The sequence below is a fragment of the Macrobrachium nipponense genome, chromosome 26 (assembly GCF_015104395.2).
Source record: "Macrobrachium nipponense isolate FS-2020 chromosome 26, ASM1510439v2, whole genome shotgun sequence".
NCBI classification, from domain to species: domain Eukaryota; kingdom Metazoa; phylum Arthropoda; class Malacostraca; order Decapoda; family Palaemonidae; genus Macrobrachium; species Macrobrachium nipponense.
The window spans coordinates 50,368,119-50,383,232 of NC_087215.1; the positions used below are offsets into that span (position 1 = coordinate 50,368,119).

The 15,114-nt window shown below is 38.3% G+C and overlaps 2 protein-coding genes across 2 annotated transcripts; both read left to right on the forward strand.

The window, feature by feature from the left end:
* Positions 1-2,411: 2,411 nt before the first annotated feature.
* Positions 2,412-3,886, forward strand: LOC135199815 (crustacyanin-C1 subunit-like). Its single transcript, XM_064227955.1, has 4 exons — positions 2,412-2,563; positions 2,750-2,834; positions 3,241-3,360; positions 3,525-3,886. Exons 1-4 carry the CDS (start codon positions 2,420-2,422, stop codon positions 3,776-3,778), a joined length of 603 nt encoding a protein of 200 aa, XP_064084025.1. The 5' UTR covers positions 2,412-2,419; the 3' UTR covers positions 3,779-3,886.
* A 3,515-nt stretch (positions 3,887-7,401) lies between these two features.
* Positions 7,402-8,939, forward strand: LOC135199668 (crustacyanin-C1 subunit-like). The gene is made up of 4 exons (XM_064227825.1): positions 7,402-7,554; positions 7,685-7,769; positions 8,135-8,257; positions 8,468-8,939. Exons 1-4 carry the CDS (start codon positions 7,402-7,404, stop codon positions 8,731-8,733), a joined length of 627 nt encoding a protein of 208 aa, XP_064083895.1. The 3' UTR covers positions 8,734-8,939.
* The last annotated feature ends 6,175 nt before the right edge of the window (positions 8,940-15,114 follow it).

Genomic DNA, 15,114 nt, shown 5'->3' on the forward strand with positions numbered 1-15,114 from the left:
AGATAAAAACCGTAAGAGGGAGTGGAGAGATGTAGCTGGAGTAGTATGTGATAAGAAAATGCCAATCAATCAAAAAGTCAAGTTCTATAGCATAGTGATAAGACAAGTATTCCAAGAGATCCACAATAATAAAAATATGTTAAGAGTTGTACAATTGAAACACACATTTTAAATTATATAAGAACTCTTAACATTTTGTTATTATTGTGGACCCCTTACAATATTATATATACCATCGTGATAGAGAGTTCCCATTCCCTGTCACCACCAAAAAGAAAAAGACCAGTGTTAAGCACGGATCGGAAACACGGGCTCTAAAAAGAAAAGGAGGAAGTAAAGCTTGAGAGAACTAAGGTGAGAATGCTGAGATAGATAATCGAAATATCGCTGCTGGAGTGATTAGAGAACAGAGAATAACGAATAAGAAGAAGGGCAGGCTTAGTAAAGATTACGAAGGTAATAAGAGAGTCACGTTTGCGTGGTATGGGCATGTGATAAGGATGGATGACGAGGAGGGAGTGAAGAGGGTTTGGGAGGAACCTGTAAGAGGAAAGATCGAGAGAGAGAGACAGCGAGTTAGTCATATGGCGAGATAAAGTGAAAAGAAGATAATGAAAAAAGATGTATGATGGAGGATGATGCCATTGATAGAAGGCAGTGGGGAAGGCATATCAGGCAACTTAACCCTGAGTGTATGGATGACAGTGGGAAAGAAGATTACGGTTATACTGACCGACTCTTGCCTGTGTCGGTCCCAGCTAAAATGAAGCTTCTGAAAGGGGAGTGACATCCCTGACGAAAACAAGAGGTTTTCTCAATATACTCTCCTGTATTCTGTCGAAACATGAATACACGAATACGTCCTGTATGTTTTCAACCTACATCCTAGAAAACCCGATAATTTTCTGCCAGGAAACCATTCAGTAAATAGATAAAAACCGCAACAATAGCAGTCAATCCAGTTGATCTTCAGCTTATCTGATCTCTGAAATTACTTGAGCTATCAAAATGAAATTTAGGCGAAAGATGTGACTCGAAGAAAAGCCAGACGAGCCAAGGAAACAGACTAAACAGACAGACTGAAGAAGAATACCATCCTCTTGCAGGCATATACCACTATGTACATCAATTACTTATAGTTTAATATGTTATAGCCCAAGACGAAACTGACTTCCCTTAATAAAATCAATACATTTAACACCCGTAGAATTAGATATTTATTTCCTATAAGATTTTTCTAAATGTTTGCACCGCATGAGGACATTTATTCATTAGATTCAAACTTGTTACTAACACTTTCATAAAAAAAATACTTTATCTGGACACCCTCTTCACTGTCTAAAGCTACTCTGCTCTTCCAATCTATCAGAACCTTGCAAATCCTGGTCAGCCACTCAATCGCACTATTACTAATATGATTCGCCATCCTACATGTAATCCCATCAACAACTGTCTTTTGAATTCTTTGACTCCTTCATTTCAGTGAAACCCTCAGCAGTCACTTCCAGGTGAACTCTCAAACTCCCAGCATTCTTTTCTTCTCTTCTGTCTTCCGCCTTCAGAAGATTTTCAAAACATTCTCCCCTTTGTCCCAGGACTGCATTTCCTTCAAGCAACACCTCTACATCTGCAGCTTTTATTTTGAGATCCTTTCATTCATTAAAGTCTCTGGCAGCGTTACTTCAGTCTGGAACAAGTTCTTGCTTACATCAGCCCTTCTGTTTTCGTTGTATGTTTTCTCTCTAGTGTCTTTTTTAATTTTTTTTACTTGACTACATCTTTCGTTGCCTTATTCCCCTATTCCCTGGTTTTATTTCAACATCTTGATTTACTATTTTCTCTCTCTCTCTCTCTCTCTCTCTCTCTCTCTCTCTCTCTCTCTATATATAATATATATATATATATATATATATATATATATATTACACACACACACACACACACACATATATATATATATACATATATATATATATATATATATATATATATATATATATATATATGTGTGTGTGTGTGTGTGTGTGTGTGTGTATGTGTGTGTATGTGTGTGTGGTGTGTGTGTGTACGTGTGTGCGGGTGTAAATGAATATATACATAATATATTTACTGATTTCTCACAATTTTCAAACTATAATATTAAGCAAATTCTTTTCTTCCCAGTAATCTGTATTTCAATTGAATGTAGTGTGGAATAGGTTGCAGGAAAATGAATATTTTTGTTCTGTCCATTTCATGTCAGATATAGACAAAGAAAGAAGTATCTCCATGGAAATAATGTACGGCTGACCTTGACGAGAAAAAAACAAAGTGTAGCGGTGTTTAAGGCCTTCATTTGCGCATCTTCGTACCCAAGCCGCTTGATATATAAAGCTCGGAGACGCCTTCCTGCCATCACTCCAACCGCCGCTCCCGAAACATGAAGCAACTGTCCCTCTCCCTCGTCGCCATTTTCCTGACCCTAGATGCGGTCATAAGTATGCCTGACTTCGTGAAGCCAGGTCCATGCCCTAATGTGAACAAAGCAGTGCTGTGGGAACGACAACAAAGAAACCACTGGCAGGTATGTTCATTAGAAATAAAGGCGAGTCATCAGACCAATTCGAGAACAGTGGCATATCTCTGTCAAGTAGACGAACTTCAAAGCGAATAAAGTATACGTCTGCTTAGGAATATACATTCCCAATAGAGGAGAGCAATTGTCTGGCTATACTTTTTTTTCCATTCACCAAAGACTTTTATATTGCAGATGGGCGGAGACTGGTACCAGCATTCTAGCTCGCCCAATCCCTTCGATCCGTTCGCGAAATGTGTTCTGTGGAAACTCCAATACAGTAAGTCGAAGTTTTCGCAAATGTTGTACGTGTAGACTGGCAACTGATCTCGGAACTTTGTGGATAAGGTAATGGTAGTGAATATCTTCATAGTCGCAGCCTTCCGAAGAAGAGAGAAGCAATAAGGATTTGGAATTTAATCTGTATTTTCTAATTCTCTTTTGATTTACATAATAGTTTAATAGTATTCTAGTGTTACTATTAGCGATAGAAGATTTCTATAGTTTTCAGTGTACAGCAGAGAGAGAGAGAGAGTGAACAGTGAACTGAGAATATAATCAATTATCATCTGTTCTCGGTCCGACGGTTCAATGAACCTGAAAACTTCCAATTCAATATGTAGGAATTTCTCTTTGATAGTCTAATCTTGAAGAGAAGGAACCTGAAACGTTGTCTCTTTTCCTAGTTGGAGGAGCTTTCCGAACGGAGTCGACAGGCCTCGATGCAAATGGGGCCGCAAAGAAGACGCAGGGGTCACTTTTCTACGATCTACCTGGAAAGCAACTTGAAGTCACTCATGAGGGAGGTAATGCATTATTGTTCCTGTCTTCTTTCCTTCACTATTATTATCCAGACTTCATTTTCCTAATGCGCAATTTATGCCCCGTTGCGCGCGACAGCAAAAGGTTGCTTCGCATAAAATTTGGATATTCCTCTGTGTCTTCACTTCAATATTTCATTGTCTTACAGCTCCGCCAGCACCACTGGTTGTACTCGACACCGACTACAAAAACTACGGTTGCTTCTACTCCTGCAAGGATACCCAGAGGAAATTTTATGCTGACATTGGCTTCATCTTCTCTCGAACTCCCAATATGGATCCTAATCACGTCAGAATTTGCCACGAAGCCTTCAACAAAATTGGCGTCGATGCCACGGCTTTCGTAAAGACTCCCCAAGGGGATGGTTGCTCCTACGACAACAAACAAGTCGAGGTCGTCTGAAAGTTTTTTTTTTTTTTCCTTTTAACCTCTTGGGGGTTGGATTACCAATGGGTATTTTCTTTTATTTTGTGGTCGTGCGTAATGCAACCAATTCTTAAGACCTGAAACTTCGATGGTAAATAAAGAATGTTTATTATTTAGCGTTTAACTCCAAAATCATTCCACTGTCCTTGTTGACTATTCGAAAGAAAGGTGTAGTAATGTAATTATTTTTTGTTTATAGATGTAAAGATGGATAAAGATGATATACTAAAGTAGTTAGCATTTAGAAGGAAACAAAAGAAATATCGCTTATAGTACCTATTGTGCATAAGAAGTGGTATATATAGGTTATGATAATATAAAGTATATCACCCCTGCAATTGCCTCACTCACTCTCCTCTCCGTTCAACTCATTCCATTTTATTATATATATATATATATATATATATATATATATATATATATATATATATATATATATATACATCCAAGGGCAGGAGAGGCGCTCAGGTAGTAGACAATTTGGACTCATGGGAAAGCGTTCCGTTTATATCCATTTTGTTAAAATGCCGATGTTTCGTATCACTTGATTCATTTTCCAGGCTGAAAAAAGATTAAAATAAACAATGCTTGTATATATAATAAGGATTATAGACAACATTTACTTTTAACACCATATTTACATCTAAACCAGAACAAAGAGAAAAAAATGTTAAAAATAAAAAAAATGAAAATGTTTAAATATTCTAAAACTTCAAAAAAATGAAATAATAATAAAAAATAAAAAAAAATTAAAACAGCTAAAGACAGGGGGCCCAGGACACTTACCCACATTGGTAGCCCAAAGCAAACTGACAGGGAAGACAAAAATTGGAAAAGAAATGTACAGACACAAGGATAAAATCTAATTATGCAATGAACAGCTGCGTTGATGATGACTGGTGGTTGAGAGTAGATTCAGGAAAAAAATGTATCAGTCTGTTCAATAGAGAATTACCTTCACTTATTCTATAACTAATAACGACTAACCCCTGAACTATTGGATTCCTATTCCATTTTAAGGATAGTATTAGCCCCTTCTTTACATCCAATGTAAATTATAAATAATCTGGGCACATAACGTCGGTTGTCCCAAGAGGCTGCTGAAGATCCGAATCTCCTCTCATCAGGGAGTCAGTTACAGAATGGGAAGTCGCCTATCAAATCCCGATCGGTTGAATATAAGGAATCAAAGCAATACATGCAAATCTCATATAACCACAAAAGACTTCAGTATAGTGAGAAGAGCACGAAGTACCGAGGAACTAACTACACTTGAATCCATAATGATTAAACAGACTGTTCCAACTCTCAACCACCAATCATCATCAACACAGCTGTTCATAGCATAATTTGTTTTTGTCATTGTGTGTGTACCTTTTCCAAATTTTCCTCCTCCCCCTTCAGTTTGCTTTGTGCTACCAATGTGGGTAGGTGTCTTGTACCCCCTGTCTTTAGCTGATTTAATTTAAAAAGATTAATTGTTTTAATTTTTTATTTCTGTTGTAATTTTTTAAATAATGGGTTTTCATTAGATGGTGTTTTCATATACACAAATTTGAGTGAAGCATTGGCAGACCACGCAACTAATTCTAATAAATCTATAATTACGGTTTATTTTTATGCCTTTATAAGATACCCTTTTATTCAGAGATATTGTTGAGGCTATGCATGTGGATGGCATCTTGACATTTTAGTTATCTTTATTCCGACGATTTTTATTTCTACTAGTTTAATGACTTTTTATTTTCATTATAATAAGTGAAAGCAAAATAAGAAACGGATAAAAAATTCCTTTCATAAAAGTACCAATAATTGGATTTCTGAAATTATAGACTGGAATGGGTTTGTTCCCCAGAGTATGAGGATAAACCACTTTAAATAATACAATGGGCAATTATCATTCCCCTAATACTCTGGCTTAATATTTTACAAAAGATGTTCATGAAGCCAATAATATCTTCATTCGTACCCAAAACGAGACACCAAAAGAAACTTACTAGAATAAGATAAAAATCCCATTCCCCGATAGCAGCTAGATTAGCGGAGTACTAAGAAGAGACGATCAATTGGCTCTAAGCTGCCTGAAACCATCAGAAAGAGGAACCACCATTGATGTCGGCGTATATCCCATACCTCCAAAAAGATGCGATAAATCTTAAGTGGGTTCCCCAAAATACAAGGCCTGTGCGCGAAGAAAAACTAAACTTGGATGCATCAGATGGTGTTTTACCTCTGAAGGCATGTGCTACTCCGACGGTCAGAATCTGGAAGTCGTTTTGGTAATGAAGGCTAACAATATGAATCATTCACGACAGTCATGGAGACCAGATAAGACTGACTAAATTTCCCGCAAGAGGATACCCATCCATTTCCTCTTATTTCGGTAAAAACAGCTTCAATCAATTATCTCGATTCTCCTTTCAGATGTCGTTGTTCCAAAAAGTTCTACCTCTTCAGTTTTTGGAAAACACAGTTGGGAAGACGGCGATGTCACACGACCTCATCCACAAGTGATTAAAGTGGGATGCATCAGAGAGTGTTTTACTTCTGGAAGCATGTGTTACTCCGAAAGTCAGAATCTGGAATAAAGAATGCTAACAATATGAATAATTCACGACAGTTTTGGAGATCAGATAAGACTGACTATATTTCCGGCAAGAGATTGCCCATCCATTTCTTCTTCTTTCGATAGAAACAGTTCCCATCAATGTTCTCTCCTCTCCTATCAGAAGTCGTTGTTCCAAAAAGTTCTACCCCTCCGGCTTTTGGGAAACATTGTTGGGAGTGAGGCGATCTCCCTCGACCTGATCCACAAAATGATCAAGGCACTTACGAAGAGGATCATTTCTAAAATATGCGGGCCTTTCCAACAAAGGCAACAAAAGGAGGAATATGATTAATTCTTCCGTTGTTTTCCTATCTTTTCCGTAGTCCATCAAACACTGTCAAGGCAACACGTTAGCTAATTCCTGGAAACCTTAGAGGATACCAGTCGATGAGTGTATGAAAAGAGAAACCAATGATTACGTTCTTTTCTCCTCTCCTCCCTATCACCTGCGTCCTTCTTCATCTTAGCGTTTGTTCCATTGTACCTTGGAGGCTTAATAGTTATAAGGAATAGGTAAAGAAGACTAACATTAAAAGCTTTATGTTCCCAGTTTCAATCTCCAAAGCCTTTCCAACAACCATTATTCATTTATTAGAATGCTAAGCATTCTAATAAATGAATAACGGCAAAATTATTTTATTTCCTCCACCCAGCATCTTTTCTATTCCCTTATTACATGACGATACTGGGTCTCACGTAACCCTACTTCTTACATCTAAAGGATGGAGGAAGCCCCGCGAGTTAAAGAGAGAGAGAGAGAGAGAGAGAGAGAGAGAGAGAGAGAGAGAGAGAGAGAGAGAGAGAGAGGACATTCCCATGATAACATATGTGTATATGGGCTATCAGGAAATTAGTCTACGTTTATGTTTGAGGGGACGATTGTGCGTGCGTTTGTTTGTCCCTGGCCCCTCCTCTTCCTCTGCTCAGGAGAAGGTAAGTATATAAGACGTGCTTCGCAGGACCTCCCCAGTTCTGCATCGAACCTAGGAAAATGAACGCCTTTCGTCCTCTCCTCGTCGCCGTCCTAGTGATGGGTGGGACCGCCTACCGGAAGCTCAATATTCCGGATTATGTGGTCCCTGGAACATGTCCTGCAATTAATGAGAAACAGCTCTGGGAAATGCAAAAGCCCAGACTTTTCCAGGTACTGACGACTCATCCCCATGTTTTGAAATAAGGCCAATCATTGTCAGAATGTGTGGAGGGCCTTTCTAAAGAAGACAGAAAAACCAATGAAAATGCGATTGATATCTATTTTTATGTTTTTCTTTCAGATGGGAGGAATATGGTACCAGATTGCTAACACTCCTATGGAATTTCAGCCCATCGATAAATGTTTGCAGGTCAAATACACCTGGGGTGAGTTCCCTGTTATCAGAAAATTACACTTTTTTTGGTATAATAAAAGAAAAAGCTTGGTTAATATGTCATTATACCTGTTCATATTAATCACAACGTGAGTGTTATTATTATTTTTTCTAGTTTTCCAAAGAGATATTCGGATAAATGTTAGAGTTCCGTACATTACTATCAAACATAATCCAGAATTTGCAAGCCGTTAAAAAATACTGCCAGTGCATACAATAATACATAATCATGAAAAATTTGCTGTAACAATGTAATCCTACCTATTTCAACTGGGCAAAGAATACTTCCTACCCATTATGCATATATCCTATAAACCTTCAAAGAAGATCTCGCTCACAAATCCATTCCGTTTCCAGACGGAGAGGGCTTTTCCACGGCTGCCATGGGTCTCTCGAGAGATGGGGTCACCATGAAGAACGAGGGAAGGCTGTATCCTATGCCTTACGACGAGCCACGACTAGAGATCACTGCGGAGCATTGTAAGCTGCGTTCAGAATTATGCCTTTCTCTTTCCCCGAACCAGTTTCTCTCCTGTACACTTATTTGTCAATGCCTGTTACTCTTGTACATGGAAAGCATACAACTGAATACAAAGATAATTATACATCACACCCTTTCTTCAGTTATCACTGTCAACTCTGAACAGACTCTGCAGCAATAGCGATAACATTCTGTCGTTCATTTCACAGCCATTCCAGCGCCGCTGGTCATCCTGGACACCGACTTCTACAACTACGCCTGCCTCTACTCCTGCATGGAAATGGGTGGGAGGTACATAACCGACATGGGCTTCGTCTACTCTCGCAAGCCGCAACTGCACCAGGCCTACCAGGGGATTTGCGACGAGGCCTTCAGGAAGGCTGGTGTGGACCTCAAGCGGTTCGTCAAGACCTACCAAGGAGACACTTGTACATATCCAGAAGGAAGAGTTGATGGACAGATGTCGTGGGCTTAAAATGAAAGCGGACATGGCGCTCTTTGATTTCCATGGGTTTATTTGTCCATCTACCAGCAAGATTCAGTGAAAATTAACAAACGAATGTTTCAGGAGATTAACTGGGTATGAATTCGAATCTGAATCTAGATCCATTAAGTCTTTTTGATGACTTCATTCATTGTTATTGTCACAGAAGCGTATTCAATAGAAAACGGCATTTTCCGTTGTTGGTAAAAGAAGGCAACTGATGCAGAATAATGACGAAAGATTGCCACCTCTTTGTAACATTCAGCTTCTTATCATAACGAAACAAACCTCTGAGTGAATTGTCCCTTTTTTAATTAACTTTTTTTAAATTTTATGAATATTATGCTATCTGAAAACTAAACTGAAAACGTAGTATGAATTAAGTATGACGAGCTTTGCTGTCTAGATGGCGCTGGTAAAATCGACATAAAATAAAGGTTCAAAATTATGACTGTGGTACACGGAACACGGTAAAGCTATACAGACAAGCATTGGGGTTATTCCAGCCATCACCGCTTAAGATAGTGAAAAGAGAAAGTTGAATTGGATTGAAGAAAGAAAGTGAGGATTGAGGTGACTTTAAATGAGAAAATTGACAAACCAAAGAACGAAAACATAATGATGCATAAAAAGAACAACGTTATGAAAGCAAGCAATATTTTTCTGTTAATTTGCCTAAAAATACATATTCTCTATCACGTCCAGAATGTGCTCTCATGATGTGCATATGAGTCCGGCAGCGTTAGAGCTAATCTTAACGAGTTCCTCGAGTCTGGAAGATTGGTCAGATATTTCTGAATATCTGGATATGTGTTTTTAGTTTATTTGATTATACGTTGTATAGGAAACTATTACACAGAAGAAACTTCGCCGCATTTTTTATGTATTTTGTATTGGAAATCCGCAAAATGTTGGTATATAGCAAGTCTACCTCATATCGATATATACTGTAGTCCCATTTTTACAATGGGAGTTGAGACACCTCTATTTTATCTTTACTATGTGACCAATGTCGCTATATCGAGAGGTTTTCACACCACTGATGAACACTAAAGCATGTCAGCCTCACTGGTCCTCAGCTACTACTTGGGTCTCAAGGGAACAGAGATGGCGAATATAATTGGCCCCAAGGGAACCCAAGCTTTTGAAAACTGGACTGTTTAATAAATTTTAAAATCCTTAGGAATTTGGCAAGCCCTCAATATAAGAAACAGCGGCTACATAATCAAAACCAACGGGAGATAACGTCCAACAAAGATAAAGGGACCGTTATTCGAAAAACAATTATAATTATTCATTAATTTTCATATTTCATATTTGTTTTTATTACCAATCTATACATTTTGTGTATAGGTGTATCAGCCAGTACATAAGCACTGTAGTGACGTATTTGATCGCCTTAGGTGGCTTATGAACCACGCATTCTATGTCTTGTAACGTCTACCATATGTAAGGGCCTCACCCTTGCAAGGACCTGTGCTATAATAAGTCCAGCTTAATCTAAAAACCAACTAAACATTTGATAGAGGATCCCAATTTCTCTGATGATGGATGAGTTAATGGCTAAAACAGCAGTTGAACAAGGATAAAGCAATAGAACAGCTTGACAAGATGTTACAGGAAATGAAAAAAGTGATGGCATAAAGTAAGAGACATCACAAGGGCATTAGCAACTATAAAAAATACCTACGAGAAGGACCATGCTAAAAAAAAAAAAAAACAACCTAAACACTGGATGCGCCTAATTTTCTTTGATTCATGACACTTATAGGTATATTTTCATAATACTCAGATTGCCATAGTTTCTGCCGATGGGTATCATCTTTAATACATGAATACAGAACACCGAAATTTGCTTATCGTGGCGAATTATACCCCTTATGAAACTCACGTTAATAAGCCTCAACATGTGTCTATTTACCGGGGCCTCATTTGAGAATTATCCTGACTCTGATTTCCCGGTCCCGCTTCAGGGAGGAGACCACTCAGCCTACTGACTTTTCTTTGCTTTTAATTGTGGTTAGTGTCGTCTACAAGTTTAAAAACGAGAGAATTTCACTGTGGCTATCTCACTGGCAGTCGGTATCTGATTTTTCTTCTCGCACAGGCCTCACATTCTGAGGAACCCACTTAAGATTTATCGCACCTTTTTGGAGGTATGGGATATACGCCGACATCAATGGCGCTTCCTCGTTCCGGTGGTTTCAGGGCAGCTAATAACCAATTGACCGTCTCTTCTTAGTGCTTCACTAATCTAGTTGCTATCCTAGAATGGGATTTTTATCTTATTCTTGTATGTTTCTTTAGGTGTCTCATTTAGGGTACGAATGAAGATATGATTGTCTTCATAAACATCTTTTGTAAAATATTAGGCCAGAGTATTAGGGGAATGACAATTGTTCTTGGTAATATTTAAATTGGCTTATCTTCATACTCAGGGGAATAAACCCATGCCAGTTTGCAATTTCAGAAATCCAATGAAAGGAATTTTTTATGTTTCTTATTTTGCCTTCACTTGTTATAATAAAAATAAAAAGTGATTAAACTAATAGAAATAAAAATCATCTGAATAAAAGTAACAAAAATGTCAAGATGCCATCCACATGCATAACCTAAACCATAACTCTGAATTATAAAGGTATATCATTAAGGTTTAGAAATAAACCGTAATTATAGATTTATTTGAATTAGGTTGCGTAGTCTGCCCACGCTACACTTAAATTTGTGTACATAAAAACACCAGTTAATGAAAACACATTATTGAAAATGCATGCTTCCACTAGTGCAGAGTTTTTTATTTTCAGTAAAAGAAAACGCTTAAGATGGCTATTTGGGTGTCCATCCGCAATTTTATTATCCTCCCTTATATCTTCAAAACTACCGAGGCTAGCGGGCTGGAAATTGGATCTTGATCATCCACGCTTCAGTCATCAACCATACCAAATTACAGCCCTCTAACCTCAATAAATTTTTATTTTAAGGTTAAACTTAACCATGATCGTGCGTCTCGTACCACCATAGGTGCCAACAACACAGGCATCACCGGGCAGTGACTTAAAGTTTCATGGGCCACAGCCGGGAGTTTCGTACAGCATTATGCGCTGTATAGAAAACTCGAATGCTCGTCGGCGCATTTGTTAACGTATATATATATATAACTAAAATAAGCTGGAAATGGTTTGTGGCGTTATTATTTTGAGCTAAAATGCTATTTCTCCTTTCTAAAATGCTGTCTCTCTTTATAAGCACCTTGGTAAATAACGAAGCAATTTGATTAATTTATATCGTTAATGGCTTTATTCTCGTCGTTGAATTTTGTCCACTTAATTTTTATATGAGGAGCTGGGAAGAGAAGGAGGGGAAATGCCCGGTTTCCCCCCGCCCCCCCCCCCCCCCCCCACCCCAAAAAAAAAAAAAAAAAAAAAAAAAAAATAGCAGGCCTTAGCGGAATCTTGCTTGTTCGTATTTTTGTGATCCCATAAAAATACGGAGATTCATGAATTCTTGAAATCATTTGATGCAATATGTGTCCCACTGTACTTGCACCAACATCTGATTTATTCTAAGTTATGGCTATTCATATTATTTCTCGAAAGTAACCTTTTCAAGTTTTTCTTTTTAATTAGGCCACTTGTGAGCCATACTATTAGCTTAATCATTTCTTTACTTTGTTGGTTTAAGGTATTTTCCTTCGTGATCATCTGACTTAACTAAAGATCCTTTTATCTGTTTTCCATCTCCTGCTTAAACTTAAGGCGCGTTTACACTGGTGCAACTCTTAGTGCGCACAGGAGGCATGCGCCTATTCCATGGAGAGGCAAGCAGGGGCATGCCTCAAATCTGTGCGACACGGTCTAATGTACACACGCACGTAGGCACAAGTGTCTTCCCATCCCAGATAGGGAGACTCGTGCAAACGTCGCCAGTCGCATGCCAGCCACCATTTGATGGTAGACTGAATCAAACGAAAAAAAAGATTAACTTTATTGAGGATTATCGTTCCTTTCCTTGTCTGTGGAAGGCTAACTCCGATAACTTATAAAAACAGGGTCGAATGGAGTGATGCCCTGCCGTTCCTAAAGGCTAAATATGATTTAGGGACGTCAAAGGCAGTCCTAAACAAAATAAAATGCTTTTCGGTCGTACTTCCGACGAGTACACAAGGACTACATGACGCCTCCTTTCCTTCGATTTCGTCTTTGTCTCAAAAGAACACCAGCTGCGGCAGCAGCTGCTTGTTCGAGAGCAGACATGCTGACGACTGCTTCACTCTCGGTGTGAACAGAAACAGGCATCCGCACAAAGGCATGCGGCTATGGCATGCGTAACGTGCGTTTGCATGCGGAAAGGCATGCGTACCTGCACGGCAACAAGGCGCATGGCGCCTGTACCTGACAATAATTTACTTATCGTTTTCTGAGGGGTTACAAAATGTTTTGTTTAAGTGGCGGCGGCAATAATTCATATGCATATATATATTTTATTATATATAATATATATATATATATATTTTATATATATGTGTGTGTGTGTGTGTGTGGTTTTATACAAACATATATATATATATAATATATATATAATATAAACATATATATATATATATAATATTATCATATATATATATATATATATATATATATATATATATATGGAATGAGATTAACAGAGAGGCGGAGTGAGTGAGGGAGGCAATTACTATAGTGCTATACTTTATATTACCATCGCCAATGCCTCTTCTTACTTGTGCACAAACGGTATTATAAGTGATATTCTATTTCTTTTGTTTCCTTCTAAATGTTAACAACTTTAGTATATCATTTTTATCCATTTTTACACCTATAATCACACCCTTATTACAGTACTACACCTTTCATTCGAATACTCAACCAGGACAGTGGAATGATTTTGGATTTAAACGCTAAATAATTAAGATTCTTTATTTACCATCGAAGTGTCAGGTTTTATGAATTGTTTCTACTACGCACGACCACAAAATAAAAGAAAATACCCATAGGTAATTTGGTCCCCCCCCAAAAAAAAAAAAAAGTTCAGAGGACCTCGACTTGTTTGTTGTCGTAGGAGCAATCAGCCCCCTGGGGAGTCTTGACGAAAGCCGTGGCATCGACGCCAATTTTGTTGAAGGCTTCGTGGCAAATTCTGACGTGATTAGGATCCATATTGGGAGTTCGAGAGAAGATGAGCCAATGTCAGCATAAAATTTCCTCTGTGTATCCTGCAGGAGTAGAAGCAAGCGTAGTTTTGTAGTCGTGTCGAGTACAACCAGGGGTGCTGGCGGAGCTGTAAGACAATGAAATATTGAAGTGAAGACACAGAGGAATATCCAAATTTTATGCCAAGCAACCTTTTGCTGTCGCGCGCAACGGGGCATAAATTGTGTGTCTAGAAAAATGAAGTCTGGATAAGAATAGTGAAGGACAGAAGACAGGAACAATAATACATTACCTCCCTCATGAGTGACTTCAAGTTGCTTTCCAGGTAAATCGTAGAAAAGTGACCCTAGCGTCTTCTTTGGGGTCCCATTTGCATCGAGGCCTATCGACTCTGTTCGGAAAGCTCCTCCAACTAGGAAAAGAAACAACGTTTTAGGTTCCTTCTCCTCAGGATAAGACTATCAAAGAGAAATTTCTACATATTGTATTGGAGAATTGTCAGGTTCATTGAACCCTCGAACCGAGAACAGATGATAATTGATTATATTCTCAGTTCACTGTTTTTAAATCTCAACACTTCCATTACAGATTTAGACAGCTTTTTCTTGGTAGAGCCAATCTAGGATATTCTGTTGTTGGCCGTGATACTGCTAAATTTAAAAATATTGACTCTCTCTCTCTCTCTCTCTCTCTCTCTCTTCTCTCTCTCTCTCTCTCCTGCAGTATACTGAAAACTATCGAAGTCTTCTATCGCCAAGAGTAAGAATACAATTAAACTGTTATGTAATTCAAAAGTGAAATTAGAAAATATAGATTAAATTCCAAAGCCTTATTGCTTCTCTCTTCTTCGGAAGGGTGCGACTTTGAAGATATTTTCTACCATTACTTTATCCACAAAGTTCCGAGATCAGTTGTCATTCTACAGTACAATATTGCGAAAACTTCGACTTACGGTATTCGAGTCTCCACAGAACACATTTCGCGAACGGGTCGAAGGGATTGGGGGAGCTAGAATGCTGGTACCAGTCTCCGTCCATCTGCAATATAAAAGTTCTTGGTGAATGGAAAAAAAAAGTATAGCCTAAGTAAACGTATACTTCATTCGCTTTGAAGTTCGTCTACTTGACAGAGATATGCCACTGTTCTCGAATTGGTCTGATGACTCGCCTTTATTTCTATGAACATACCTGCCAGTGGTTTC

Excerpts from the sequence above, each read along its gene's own strand:
- LOC135199815 (XM_064227955.1), top strand. The coding sequence starts at position 2,420 with ATGAAGCAACTGTCCCTCTCCCTCGTCGCCATTTTCCTGACCCTAGAT. Across the intron at positions 2,564-2,749 it reads AACAAAGAAACCACTGGCAG|ATGGGCGGAGACTGGTACCA; the intron begins GTATGTTCATTA and ends TTTATATTGCAG. Across the intron at positions 3,361-3,524 it reads TGAAGTCACTCATGAGGGAG|CTCCGCCAGCACCACTGGTT; the intron begins GTAATGCATTAT and ends ATTGTCTTACAG.
- LOC135199668 (XM_064227825.1), top strand. The coding sequence starts at position 7,402 with ATGAACGCCTTTCGTCCTCTCCTCGTCGCCGTCCTAGTGATGGGTGGG. Across the intron at positions 7,555-7,684 it reads AAAAGCCCAGACTTTTCCAG|ATGGGAGGAATATGGTACCA; the intron begins GTACTGACGACT and ends TTTTTCTTTCAG. Across the intron at positions 8,258-8,467 it reads AGAGATCACTGCGGAGCATT|CCATTCCAGCGCCGCTGGTC; the intron begins GTAAGCTGCGTT and ends TTCATTTCACAG.